The sequence below is a fragment of the Panthera tigris genome, chromosome A1 (assembly GCF_018350195.1).
Source record: "Panthera tigris isolate Pti1 chromosome A1, P.tigris_Pti1_mat1.1, whole genome shotgun sequence".
NCBI lineage: Eukaryota > Metazoa > Chordata > Mammalia > Carnivora > Felidae > Panthera > Panthera tigris.
In genome coordinates this window covers 208,151,420-208,166,504 of record NC_056660.1, presented here as the reverse complement: position 1 = coordinate 208,166,504, position 15,085 = coordinate 208,151,420, and the positions used below count along the sequence as shown (strand labels likewise).

The 15,085-nt window shown below is 36.6% G+C and overlaps 1 protein-coding gene across 1 annotated transcript in view; it reads left to right on the top strand.

The window, feature by feature from the left end:
- WDR70 (WD repeat domain 70) overlaps positions 1–15,085 on the top strand; it is a 298,120-nt gene that overhangs the window by 105,912 nt on the left and 177,123 nt on the right. The window contains exon 9 of the mRNA XM_007095461.3: positions 4,244–4,320. Within this exon, the coding sequence (XP_007095523.1) occupies positions 4,244–4,320 (77 nt within the window). The remainder of the gene's footprint in view (positions 1–4,243; positions 4,321–15,085) is intronic.

The window sequence follows — 15,085 nt, the reverse complement described above, 5'->3', positions numbered from 1 at the left end:
TTGAAAACTATAAGCCATTTCTTTTGTAAATGTGTAGAAGTTGTAAATATGTAGCAAGAGATGTAGGATTTGATTTTGTCTGGTTGTCCTCATCATGAGAGTTTGAGTGTGCATTTCTAGAAAGGCTGTCACAGAAACAATATTGGGTCCTTCTTGCGTCCTCATATCGCGAAGTACGTGCTACCTGTGCATCGCAGTGCTGGTGATGTTAATTTGGATGACTTGTTTCAGGTAGTGTAATAACAGATCTCTTCTCTACTATTTTCTCTTTGTAATTATTAAGCAGTTTCCAGGGAGATTTTGATAGCATGGAAATACCCTGTTCATTACCAGACTTTTCTCTGCTAGTTTTAGCATCCATTGATGATTCTTGCCTGGTCAATTATTACTGTGATGATTGTAAAATGGTGATTTTTCTATGGTAAGGAAGAGTTTTCTCTTACTTATTTATTAATATTCACCCAGGAGTTCTTAAGTTAGTAAATGCTTTTACTATTACTATTTTTTTTTAATTTTTTTTTAACGTTTATTTATTTTTGAGACAGAGAGAGACAGAGCATGAACGGGGGAGGGTCAGAGAGAGGGAGACACAGAATCTGAAACAGGCCCCAGGCTCTGAGCTGTCAGCACAGAGCCCGACGTGGGGCTCGAACTCACGGACCGCGGGATCATGACTTGAGCTGAAGTCGGCCGCTTAACCGACTGAGCCACCCAGGCGCCCCTTACTATTACTATTTAATCTATTACTTTTGTTATTTATTTTGATGCTCTAATTGTTCCAGTGGAAGTCCCTTAACCTGCACTTTATTCTTTAATATATCCCCATCATTTTTGCACTTGCTTGTTTTTTGGTAAACCACATGTTCCATGTTCATGTTGTTTGAACAAGAATCAAACTTCTCTCCAAGGAGTCTGGTTTCCTCTTAAATGGAGAATGCAATTTAGAAACTAGAATATCTGTCCTAGGGTTGCTGGTTGTCATTCCTACTAGTCATTCTCAGCATACAAAGCTAGATAATAACTTACACACACACACCTATATTTGTATCTACCTGTTAGAAATCATGGGTTCATATTGATACCCATAATTTCAGTCAAAACCCATAGAGTTCTTTCTAGTCTTTCTTCTTTCCACTTTTGGAACTCCTTTCTCTAACAGCAGGAAAGGCGACTCTCATGGTCCTCAGCATATTTCCTCATTTGCTTAATTCTTCATTGTAACGAAAGCAGTTTCAGAATTGTTAATGCATACCACTGCAAAAAAGAAACAAATATATTAACTAGAATTAAATATTTATTTATAGTTCTTTTGGTCTTAAAAAAATTTTTTTTTAATGTTTATTTATAATTGAGAGAGAGACATAGTGCACAAGCAGGGGTGGGATAGAGAGAGAGAGAGAGACAGAATATGAAGCAGGCTTCAGGCTCTGAGCTGTCAGCACAAAGCCTGACGGGGTCAGGGAGGGGGCTCGAACTCACAATCATGAGATCATGACCTGAGCCTGAGTTGGATGCTTAGCCAACTGAGCCATCCAGGCACCCCTATAGTTCTTTTGGTCTTTAGCCTGAGGGTATGTATTCATTTCCTAGGATTGCTGTAATAAATTACCACACAGTTAGTAGCTTAACAACAGAAATTCTTTCACATTTCTGGAGGCCAGAAGTCTTAGAATCAAGGTATTGACACAACCATGCTCCCTCTAGTGGCTCTAGGGGAATCCTTCCATGCTACTTCCAGCTTCTGGCGACTCCGGGTTTTCCCTGGCTTGTGGCAGCATAACTCCAGTCTCTGCCTTCATCTTCTCAGAGCTTTCTCCTCTTTGTGTCTTCTTCTCTTCTGACTCTTTAAGGTTACATTCCCAGCTTCCAGTGGTTAGGACGTGAGTATTTCTTTCTGGGGGCCACCATTTAACCCAGGACAGGGTATATAGTTACTTGAGTTATTACCTTCAGTTTATTCTTTCAGTGTTTTTATTGTTCACTTGAAATACAGTAGGGTTGATTTGTTTCTGTTTATATTGAATTTTAGGTTTCTCCAAGCCTTATTTATTTGTTTTTGAATATGCAAAACATCAGCAGTTTCAGAAATCTGATAATAAGTTAATAGATACAGAATTATAAATCGTGACTATTATTAAGGAAATGGACAGGTACATTGGAAGAGAACAACAGAATAGGCCATATGGACGCAGAGACAGAGCTAGGTCATACTTATTTGAATAAGTGGCATGTAAACTGAGATTGAAGGAATGGAAGCCAGTCATGTAAAAGTAGAGTAAAGAGCTTTCCCACAAATGGAAAAGCATACGAGAAGGCCTTGATTCAGGGAACGAGCTGGTTGTATTAGAGGAAATGAAAGGAGGCCAGTGGATTCATGTCTGTTGGGGAAGAGGGAGGACAAAATAAGTGCAGTTGTAAAGAAAGCAAGAGACTGAACATGTGAGTAGTTGTAGACGATCTAAAGAGGTTGGGGAGCCAGTAGAGGACAATAACTAGTGGTGGTTTTAGAATGTTTTTATTTATTTACATAAAATACACAAGATGTTTTTATTTATTTTTAAAGTTTATTTATTCAGAGAGTGAAAGAGAGAGAGAGAAGGAGAGAATGTGAGCGTGAATGGGAGAGGGGCAGAGAAAGAGGGAGAGAATCCCAAGTAGGCTCTGTGCTTGGTGGCAAGCCCAACACAGGGCTCAGTCTCATGACTGTGAGATCATGACCTGAGCCGAAATCAAGAGTCAGATACTTAACCAACTGAACCAGCCAGGTGCCCCAGAGGTGTATTTTTAAAAGACTATATTGATTGCTAGGTGGAGCACATGACGCAGGAATAGAAGTGGAGAGACTAGTGACAGACCTGTTTACTGTGTAATAACTGAGATAATGTTGGCTTCTACAAGAGTGGTAGTAGGGAATAATGAGAAAAGTGGATAGATTTAAGGTGTATTTTGGGTTGAAGTGAGAGGACTCGCTAATGGATTGAATTTGGGTGGACAGAGAGAGGGTTTTAGGTTTATGGTTATTGTAGTATTTAAGGATGACCCCCACGTTTGTAGTTTTAGCAACTGGGGAAGAAGTTGATTGCAGATGAAGTGGGCAGTAAGAAACAGATTTCCCTAATGGACCTATTATTATGTTTGAAATGCCTAGGAGATGGAAATGGAAATGTCAAGTTGATAGTTAAATATGCAGTCTTAAATTCAGGAGAGGAAAGTGGAATCTCAGACTTCCCATCTGGTCCCATTACTTCAGTTCATGCTTCCCTACTGCACATCTGTGGTCCCTGTTCTACCCAGTAAACATAAGCAAATTGTCATGAGTTGGCCAGGTCCTGTTTGAGACGTTGTGAGCAACTTGGACTGTAGATGGTCTCTAGGTTTATATGTGGGTACTCCAGTTCCAATTCATTCTTTCCAGAGAGATACAGTTATTTTCCTTCTAAATCATTTAAAGATGTACATTTTGCTTCTTATAGCATAGTTTTATTTTCAACTCTTTCAGAATAAGAGATTTTTCCATTATTAAGTATTAGGCTCTTTTCTGCCCCATCTGAACATACCGTATGAGGTCACTCTAGCTGACTTTGCACCTAGATGGGGAATGTGTGTGTATGTGTGTATTTATGTTTGATACGTACTCTCTGTGTGTCAGTTTGTTTACCAACATCACATTATTTTATTTACAGTATTTTAAAATTATGCTCTTAGAAGGGTTAATCTTGAATCATTTTAAAGATGTCTCTCCTTTTCTCACATATTTATTCTTACAGATGTATGGTTGAATCAAGATTGTGGACACATTTTTAAGAAGTGTAAATTTTTTTCCCTTAACCTCTTGCTTTTGCCTTGATTATTTGCAAATACTTTTTTTTTCTTCTTTTCCATTGAGAAAAGAGTCTTTAAAGAAGGGCCTATCTCCCTCTTATTACGGTTTTTCCATTTACATCTTTCCTAAAGAGAGACTCTCAGTTTCTTCTCTATTTCCTTACTTATTAAGCACCTGTTCTGTATAAGCACTGTGTTAATTTCTGGGCAGGAGAATTATATGGAGAATTAAACAAAATGAAATAAACAAAGCATATTATGAAATAAAATTGGCGTAGCATACTATGTTTATAATTAAAATAGTGTGGTCTTGGGAGGACTAAAAAGTTTAACTTTAAAGCATGACATATCAGTTTCTGGTCATTTTATTTATTTTTAAATCTTTTTAAATATCTTTTTTCCTGTATTTTTATTTTTTAAGGGTCATACAGCAATGCTTCATACTGGCTCATGGCATCCCAAAATAAAGGGAGAATTTATGACTTGCTCAAATGATGCGTGAGTACTATTGATAATTCACCTAATACATTAATATCTTTCAGTATTTTCTTTAATATTTGTATTGTTACATGCTGGCCAGTAAAGTAGGAAATAGAGTGTTAGGAATCCTGATGTTTACATATTCTTTTTTCTTTTTTTTAAGGTTTTACTTTTATTCCATCATCATATAGTGTAATATTACTTTCTTTAAATTTTTTTAATGTTTATTATTTTGAGAGAGAGAGACAGAGCATGAGTGGTGGAGGGGAAGAGAGAGAGTGAGACACAGAATCTGAAGCAGGCTGCAGACTCTGAGCTGTCAGCACAGAGCCCAAGTTTCATTTGTACAATATAGTGATTCTGCATTTCCATACAACACCTGGTACTCATCACATAAGTACACTCCTTGATCCCCATCACCTATTTCACCCATCCTCCCACCCACCTCCCCTCTGGCAACCATTAGTTTTGTTCTCTATAGTTAAGTGTCTGTTTCATGGTTTGTCGTTCTCTCTTTTTTTATTCCTTTGCTCATTTGTTTTATTTCTTAAATTCCACATGTGAGTGAAATTATATGGTATTTGTGTTTCTCTCTCTGGCTTATTTTACTTATCATAATACTCTATAGCTTCATTCAGGTTGTTGGAAATGCCAAGATTTCATACTTTTTCATTGCTGAATAATATTCCATTGTGTGTGTGTGTGTGTGTGTGTGTGTGTGTGTGTGTATACACATACACATTACATCTTCCTTGTCCTCCCCTCCCCTCCTCCCCCCCCCCCCCCCCCCACGCACACACATCTAGGGTTAGGGTTTAGGATAGGGTTAGGGAAAGGGTGAGGATATGTGCCTTATATCCTGCAGTTCAGAGACCTCTCCAGAGAATGAAACCCTAGACTTCTGCTTGGGCGTGATTAGACATGGCATACATACACCAACAATAGCCAAATTATGGAAAGAGCCCAAATGTCCATTGACTAATGAATGGATGAAGATGATGTGGTATATATATTAATGGAATATTACTCAGCCATAAAAAAGAATGGGATCTTGCCATTTGCAGCGACTTGGATGGAGCTGGAAAGTATTATGCTAAGCAAAGTAAGTCAGTCAGAGAAAGACAAATACACACATGATTTCACTCATGTGAAATTTAAGAAACTAAACAGATGAACCAGGGGAAGAAAGACAAGAAAACCAGAAAACAGACCCTTAACTATAGACAACAAACTGAGAGGGGAGGGTGGTGGGGAGGGATAGGGAATTGGCTGAATGGATGATAGGTATTAAGGCAGGTACTTGTGATGAGCACTGGGTGTTATATGTAAGTGATGAATCACTAAATTCTACACCTGAAACTAATATAATGGTGTATTTTAACTAACTGGAATTTAAGTAAAAACTTGAAAAAAAGTACATATTCTTGTTCTTAACTTTTATAGTATAAGGTTTGTTTAAATAAATAAAACTATGAAAATGAGAGTTGGCATAAATTCCAGTACAGTTTATTAGGGTGCTCAATGGATCAGACTCATGCTATTAAGTGGACTCAAATGACTTTCAAGTTGTGACTAATAACTTATTAGTTTTTATAATAAAGATTGATTTCTGAGTCTAATAGCTAATATAAGTTTATTGTTTAAATTATTATTTTTTGGAAGTAATAACTGAAAAAATTGATTAAGTAGTTATTAAGATTCTTTTGTATTGTATCTGTTGGCCTAGAACTCAAGAATATTATAGGAAATATTTGAGCAGCTTTTCCCTATATTATTAAATTGTATGATTAATTTTTAGTATTAAGAGTAGTTCACAAGAATGCACTGTAGGTAATGTTATGGAGAAATTGCAATGGAAAATTTTATAAATTAAAAAATATAGATGGTGTTATTTAGGTGAAACGTATTTTAGATAAAATATATTTTGTTTTTAGGCTATTTTGTCTTTCATCTTTACTTTCTGTTATTTATATTTTGCCTCATTTACCTTCAAAATTGCTATTGACATTTTTGGATAGTTTGTGTATTCTGGAATTAATCTTTAGAGTAACAGACAAAAGGTATAATTTTACTCCCATAGCACAATTTAAAAATTAATTTGATCTGGAAGGAACTAAAATTTGGGAATCTATACAGAATATGACTGAAACAGGATAAGACAATTTGATTAAAATTTCTGGTAAATAGACCTATGTAGTTCTAACTTGTTTTTTTTCTTTGTCTTGTTATCTTTCCAAAACTTAAATTATGTATGTTTAAAGTGACATTCCTAATTTTAGCAAATCAATTTTCTGATTTCTTTGGGAATTTAGCAGCTAATCTAAATTAATAGTATCTCATGACCAGGTAAGGCTTATTCTAGAAATGCAAGAATTTTTTACAATTAAGAAATTTTACCATCAAGAAATTTTTAAGATAATTCGTTAACAAATGAAAAATTACAAATCACATGATATTATTATATGATAACATTGACATTTGATAAAATTTAGTCGTCTTTCCCAGTATAAGTTCTTTAAAAAAAAATTTTTTTTTTAATGTTTATTTTTGAGAGAAAGAGAATGTGAGCGGGGGAGGGACAGAGAGAGAGGGAGACACAGAATCCAAAGCAGACTCCAGACCCTGAGCTGTCAGCACAGAGCCCGACGCAGGGCTCAAACCCACAAACTGTGAGATTATGACCTGAGCCGAAGTCAGACACATAATGGATTGAGCCACCCAGATGCCCCCCCCCCCCAGTAAAAGTTCTAAGTAAAATAGGAATAGGAAGAAATTAATAAAACTCTTAAAAAAATTATTTACCAAAATTTAAAGTAAATATTGTATTATATATTTAAGTACTGAAGCTATTTGTATTTAATAAGAAGACAAGGATGCCCACAACTATATAGAGGCTTTATGCAGTATAGATTTTTTTAAATTTTATTTTTTAAAATTTATATCCAAATTAGCATATAGTGCAACAATGATTTCAGGAGTAGATTCCCCTTACCCATTTAGCTCATCATCCCTCCCACACCACCTCTAGTAACCCTCTGTTTGTTCTCCATATTTAAGAGTCTCTTATGCTTTGTCCTTCTCCCTGTTTTTATATTATTTTTGTTTCCCTTCCCTTCTGTTCATCTGTTTTGTCTCTTAAAGTCCTCATATGAGTGAAGTCATATGATATTTGTCTTTCTCTGATTAATTTCACTTAGCATATAGTACCTTCCAGTTCCATCCATGTAGTTGCAAATGGCAAGATTTCATTCTTTTTGATTGCCGAGCAATACCCCACTGTATATATACCACATCTTCTTTATCCATTTATCCACTGATGGACATTTGGGCTCTTTCCATACTTTGGCTATTGTTGATAGTGCTGCTATAAACATTGGGGTGCATGTGTCCCTTTGAAACAGCACACCTGTATCCCTTGGATAAATGCCTCGTAGTGCAATTGCTGGGTCATAGGATAGTTCTATTTTTAGTTTTTTGAGGAACCTCCATACTGTTTTCCAGAGTGGCTGCACCAGCTTTATGCAGTATAGATTTAAAGACTTTATATAGTGTAGTAATATAAGGAAATAAATACATTAATATATGAGTCAGAAGAAAACATTCTATTAAAGCACAGAGGGGGGCGCCTGGGTGGCTCAGTCAGTTAAGCGGCCGACTTCGGCTCAGGTCATGATCTCGCAGTCTGTGAGTTTGAGCCCTGCGTCGGGCTCTGTGCTGACCGCTCAGAGCCTGGAGCCTGTTTCCGATTCTGTGTCTCCCTCTCTCTCTGACCCTCCCCTGTTCATGCTCTGTCTCTCTCTGTCTCAAAAATAAATAAATGTTAAAAAAAGAAATTAAAAAGCACAGAGGAACCAGGTAATTTTGGTTAAAAGCTTCAATGAATAAAGCAATTGGAAAAAAAACTTGTTCTCTAAACTAGTAAGGATCAGGCTAAATGGTTGGCTCTCATAGTTGGCTAACACAGTAACTTTATGAACTCTGCAGAAGCTTTTCCCAAATTGATTTCCAAGATATGTAAATTAGTAAAGAAAGGCATTCCATGGTCAAATAAGTTTGAGAAACTTTGAACATTATATTTCCAGGCCAGCGATCTACAATAAACATTTAAATACTTTTGTATAGGGGTACCTGGGTGGCTTAGTCAGTTAAGCATCCAACTGTTGATTTTGGCTCAGGTCATGATCTCATGGTTCATGAGATGGAACCCCATGTCAGGTTCTGTGCAGGCACACAAGTGCTCTCTCTCTCTCAAAATAGATAAACTTAGAAAAAGATAAATAGTTTTATATAGAATTTATAGAAACGTATTTAACTTTGTTAATGCTCTAAACAATGGTTTGGATAAAGTTCTAAGTCATGACACTTTATTGGGCATAAAATGTAGTTTTTCCCATTCCTTGCAAGAGCAATTCTTTAATTCCCTGCTCAAACCACCGACATACTAGTATATTGTACCTTTGAAAATATGCTCCAGTTTCTTTTTACACTGTACAGATGAGCTTTTTTTGTCCATACTTTTGTATGAAGATCAGTTGGCTTTAACCATAGACCCCAATTATACATATTCTTTACCACCTTAAAAAAAAAAATCTACCACTAATAAATTCAGATGGTTTGCAGCTTGACTTTTTCTTGACCTTTGACTTTGAGGGTAGTAATTAGTAATAGGCTATGCTGTGAGAGATCAGCCCAGATTCCTAGTTAAATCAGCAAATACAGTGTGCTCACTATGTGGCAGGTACTCCTGTGTGTGATATAAGTCTCTGCCTTCATGATGCTTACATTTAAGTAGAGGTGAGTGCTTGGAGACAGACAAGGTACAGATACAGTAGTAAATTAATATAGTTTTATGTAGTAATAAGTATTGAGAATAAAATAAAGTAAAGCAGAAGGGTAGAAAGTAGAAGTGTCTTCTGTATGTAGAGTAGGCAGAGAAAGCCTCAGAGGAGGTCACCTTTTTTTTTTCAACTTTTTTTTTTTTTTTTTTTTTTTTTAAATTTATTTTTGGGACAGAGAGAGACAGAGTATGAACGGGGGAGGGGCAGAGAGAGAGGGAGACACAGAATCGGAAACAGGCTCCAGGCTCCGAGCCATCAGCCCAGAGCCTGACGCAGGGCTCGAACTCACGGACCGCGAGATCGTGACCTGGCTGAAGTCGGACGCTTAACCGACTGCGCCACCCAGGCGCCCCAGAGGAGGTCACCTTTTAATGTTTATTTGTTCTTGAGAGAGAGAGAGAGACAGAGAGTGAACAGGGCAGAGACAGAGAGAGAGAGGGAGACACAGAATCCAAAGCAGGCTTCAGGCTCTGAGTTGTCTGCACAGAGCCTGTTGTGGGGCTCGAACCCAGGAACTGCAAGGTCATGACCTGAGCTGAAGTCGGCTGCTTAACCCACTGAGCCACCCAGGCACCCTGAGGAGGTGACCTTTTAGTTGAGACTTATACCATGCACAGGAGGTAGCTCTAGCAGAGAGAACCTTCCAGGCCAAAGTGGCAGCATAATTCAAGACCTTAAGAAGGGAATGTATTAAGACATATTGGAAGGGCGGAAAATCTGGTTTTGTTGATAGGAAAGGTAGGAATGACAGGAAGTGAATTTGAAGAAGAAAGCAGGGACTAGATCATATAAGGTATTGTAGTCTAAGGTATAAAGGGTTAGGATTTTAATGTAATTATAAGGCCAGCCAATAAAGAGTCCTATGATTTTGATTTTCATAGGAATGTTCACTCTACAGGGTGTTAAAATTTTCCAGTGATCTCAACTATAATAAAGGCCATGAATGGAAAACCCACAGTGAATATCCTACTCAATAGGGAAAAACAGAGCTTTCCCTGTAAGGTCAGGAACAAGACAAGGATGTCTACTTTCACCACTTTTATTCATCATAGTACTGAAAATCCTAGCCACAGCAATCAAACAAACAGAGAGCATCCAAATTGGAAATGAAGAAGTAAAACTTGCAATTTTTGCAGATGACATGATACTATATATAGAAAATCCTAAAGACTCCACCAAAAAACTACTAGAACCGATAAATTAATTCATTAAGGTTACAGGATATAAAATCAATGCATAGAGAAATCTGTTGCATTTTTATATAGTAATAATGAAGCAACAGAAAGAGAAATTAAGAAAATAATCCTATTTACAATTATACCAAAATAATAAAATACCTAGGAATACACTTAACCAAAGAGGTGAAAGCCCTATATTCTTTAAAATTATAAAACATTGTTGAAAGAAATTAAAGATGACACAAACAAATGGAAACCGACATTCCACGCTCACAGATTGGAAAAACATATATAGTTAAAATGTTGAGTCCACCCAAAGCAATCCACACATTTAATGTAATCTCTGTCAAAATACCAACAACAGTTTTCACAGAACTGTAACAAATAATCCTAAAATTTATATAGAAGCACAAAAGACCCTGAAGAGCAAAAACAGTCTTGAAAAAGAAAAGCAAAGCTGGAGACATCACAATGCTAGACTTCAAGTTAGATTACAAAGCGGTAGTCATCAAAAACTGTTTAGCAGCACAAAAATAGACACATAGATCAATGGAACAGAATAGAAAACTCAGGAATAAACCCACAAGTATATGGTCAATTAATCTTTGACAAAGCAGGAAAGAATATGCAATGGGAAAAAGTCGCTTCAACAAATGGTGTTGGGAAAATTGGACAGCAACATGCAAAAGAATGAAACTGGACCACTTTCTTATACCATACACAAAAGTAAACTTAAAACAGATTAAAGACTTAAATGTGAGACCTAAAACCATAAAAGTCCTAGAAGAGAGCACAGGCAGAAATGTCTCTGACATCAACCCTAGCAACGTTTTTCTAGGTAGGTCTCCTGAGGCAAAGAAAACTACATCAAGACAAAACTTCTGCACAGTGAAGGAAACAATCAACAAAACTAAAAGACAACCTATTGAATAGGAGAAGATACTTGCAAATGACTTATTCAATAAAGGGTTAGTATCCAAAATATATAACAAATTTATATAATTCAACACCTAAAAAAAGAATAATCCAATAAAAATAGAAGACATGAACAGATATTTCTCCAAAGAAGACATCCAGATGACCAATGGACACATGAAAAGATGTTCAACATCACTCATCATCAGGGAAATGCAAATCAAAGCCACACTGAAATACCAGCTTACATCTGTCAGAATAACTAGAATCAAAAAGACAAGAAGTAACAAGGCCAGGATGTGGAGGAAAAGGAACCCTTGTGCACTCTTGGTGGGAATGGAAACTGGTGCAGCCACTCGGGAAAGCTGTATGGACTTTCCTCAGAAAGTTAAAAATACAACTATTTTGTGGTCCGGTAATTGCACTACTGGCTATTTATCCCCAAAATACAAAAAACTAACTCAAAGGGATATGTGTACTTCTATTTTTATAGCATTGTTATTTATAATAGCCAAATTATGGAAGCAGCCCAAGTGTCCCTTGATAGATGAATAAAGAATATGTACAATAGAATATATGTACAATGTGTACAATAGAATATTATTGAGCCATAAAAAAGAATGCGGTCTTGCCATTTGCAGTGATGTAGATGGAGCAAAAGCGTTATACTGCTAAGCAAAATAAGCCAGTCAGAGAAAGAGAAATGCAATATGATTTCACTCATATGTGGAATTTAAGAAACAAACAAACAAAAAATGACCAAAGGCCAAAAAAAAAAAAAAAAAGACAAATCAATGGACTTTTCCCTTGTATTCTTTTTTTATTAGGTATTGGAACCAGGATTACACTGGTCTCCTAAATAAGGCAGCTTTCCCTCTTTTTCTATTACCTGGCATCTATGCCCAAGTTCATAAACATGGCCATAAACAAAAACCTTATGGAACTGTCAAGGTCATCCAACAAGTTGAATTAAAGTCCACACCCAGAGTTCTAACATAGAAAGTATTTTAGAAGATTTATTTTATTTTTGACTACAGTTTCTCATATTTTTTTGTAAAAAATATATATTTAATAAATTTAGAATAAATATTAGAAGTAAGCAGGAGGAATTTAGAAGAAAATACTTTGATCAAAAAATTTCAGGAAAGTATCTGTGATGTTATATTAAGTGCTAATATTATTATACTTCAGTGTAATTGTCAGACCAGTATTTTACCTTGTAACACTAGAGGATATTCTAAATAGGTTTTAGGAATAAAAAGAATAACCATGATATATTGGTTACTTTCCAACACAATGAAAAAATACATAGATTATTAGGAACAATTAACATCTGATCAGGCATCATCCGAATTCTTAGGTCTGATACTATGAAGTTCATCCTGGATTAAGAAATATTCCTGTGGTTCAGGAGTTAGTTCAGTTATGGCCTTTGGGCAAAATCTGACTATAGTTTTTGTGTGTCTCATAGCTCAGAGATGCTACTCTGCTTTTCATAGCTTTATCTCATTCTCTTCTTTGTTGGTGAGGGTTGACAGAGAGGCAAACATCAACTGTACATCCTATAAACTATTTTCTTGGAGACTTTATTAGGGGTTATTTAGGATTTAAAGTAGGATCATTTCATCAGACTTCATCGAGCTCATAGTAGTAATATCCTCTTCTTCATCTTTCTCTTCTTCCCTAGTCTCCTTCTATCTCACCCTCTTTACCCTCATTTTGGGCAGCTGGAAAATAATGTATTTTGGATAATACGACCGTGGTGTAGATAGCTTCTGGATGAAAGTTATTCATCTCAGCATTTCCTCTGTTATCATAGTGTTATGTATTTAGTACTAATTAACACGTGTTTGTCAGGTTATTGTTATCAAGTAGTGTAGGAGTAGAGAGGGAATTCTTTCCAGATCAAAACCAGCCTTTCTTGTAAGCCACACATATTATGAATAAATTTAGCTACATTAGGAGTGAAGTGCTATCCCACAGATAGCATTTGTGGGAAACTATTCCCTTGGAGGTGAAGGTGGTGCTCACTATTTTGTTCTGGCCTCCTGTATGCCCAGTTAAATTATGATGTTAACTTTGAGTATGAGTTGGAGATGCTAGTACCTTAAACTTTTGATCTTATGCATTTCAATATTAAACACAAACCTGAGATAAGGCCAATTTAGGAATGAAATGAGGAGGAAGAGGGTAATATGGAAATCTTTTGGGTTTTCCCAAATTTATCAGAATGAAGCATAGATAATAAGGCAGAGCTCACTACATTACACTTGGAAGTAAATGTTAATGAAAACCAGATGGTACTGAAGATAAAAATGCTTACTTATCCAGAGGAAGTCAATTCTACTTGTGAATTTATATGATCTGATATGGAGTCACTTTATAATTTGTAGTGCACAGAGTGAGAGTACAAGTGATACTACACTAGTGTAATCTGAGTCCTTGGTGTGGAATTTGTACAGAGCAGAGTCCAGCTCAGCACAGGCTCTGCCCATAGGCACTGCTGAGTGAATCAGTTGCTTCCATTATATACCTGGAGGGTTTTCTATTGCTTACTCAGGAATTTGTATCTCAGAGGAATTTGTTCATAGACATGAACTACTTATAACTACTCCTGCCTCTACATGCAGTTAACAATGAGGAAAAAGCAGGAAAATAATGAAATGCACAAACATTTCACAGTGAGTGGCTACAGAAAAATAGCGTTAGGTAAGAGTAGCTGGGGAGGTGACAAAACTTCACAACATAATATCTCCTTCTAAAGTCAGGGGAGGGAGGACATATGGAAGAATAGTTAGGCAGTGGTAGGGACCGTGCTAATTTAAAAAAACAAAACAAGATGGGCACGGAGAAAGTGGGTTTAGGCTGGAGTTAAATAGGAGGAACTGGTGGATGTCACAAAATAGCCACAAGATCCATTTGTAAACACTTGTGAAAAATGACTCCCAAGTACTGAATGAATTTTTGAGGGCTAGAATTCTGCAATAGCTAGCAGAATTAAGAACCAGAGACTTCAAAAAGAAAAAAAAAAAGCAGAGTAAGACCAATATTTACTCCAGAGTGCAGTGGTCTGAGGAAAGTCAGGCTGCTCATGTAGTATTAAATATGCCCACTAGCAATGGCTCAGGTGGGTACAGGGAGCATAGAAGAAGAGTTGCTAATGCCACTTGCTTGTAAGAATCAGGGAAAGCTTTATACTGGAATTTGTAATCTGTGGACAGTAGTCTCCCTTATCCAAGGGGGATATATCCCAAGACCCACAGTGGATGCCTGAAACCATGGATGCTACTAAGTCCTTCATGTACTATGTTTTTCCTGTACATAATTAACTATGATGAAGCTTAATCTATAAAAAAGACACAGTAAGAGATTAGCAACAGTAATGAATAATAAAATAGAAAAATTACAATATACTGTAATGAAAGTTATGTGAGGGGCGCCTGGGTGAGTCAGTTGGTTAAGCATCCGACTCTTGATTTCAGCTCAGGTCACATGATCTCATGGTTCATGAGTTTGAGCCCTGCATCAGGCTCTCCATTGACCGTGCAAAGCCTGCTTGGGATTCTCTCTTTCTCCCTCTATGTCCCTTCCTTCCCTCAAAGTAAATAAATAAACTTTAAAAAATACATTAAAAAAAGTTATGTGAATGTGCGCTCTCTCTCTCTCTCTCTCTCTCTCTCTCTCTCTCAAAATATCTTACTGTACTGTACTCACCCTTCTTGTGATGATGCAAGATGGTAAAATGCCTACACGATAAGATGATATGAGGTTTCTGACATAGGCATTGTGCTATGTGCATTAGGCTGCTATTGACCTTCTGATACGTTAGAAGGAGGATCATTTTCTTTTGGA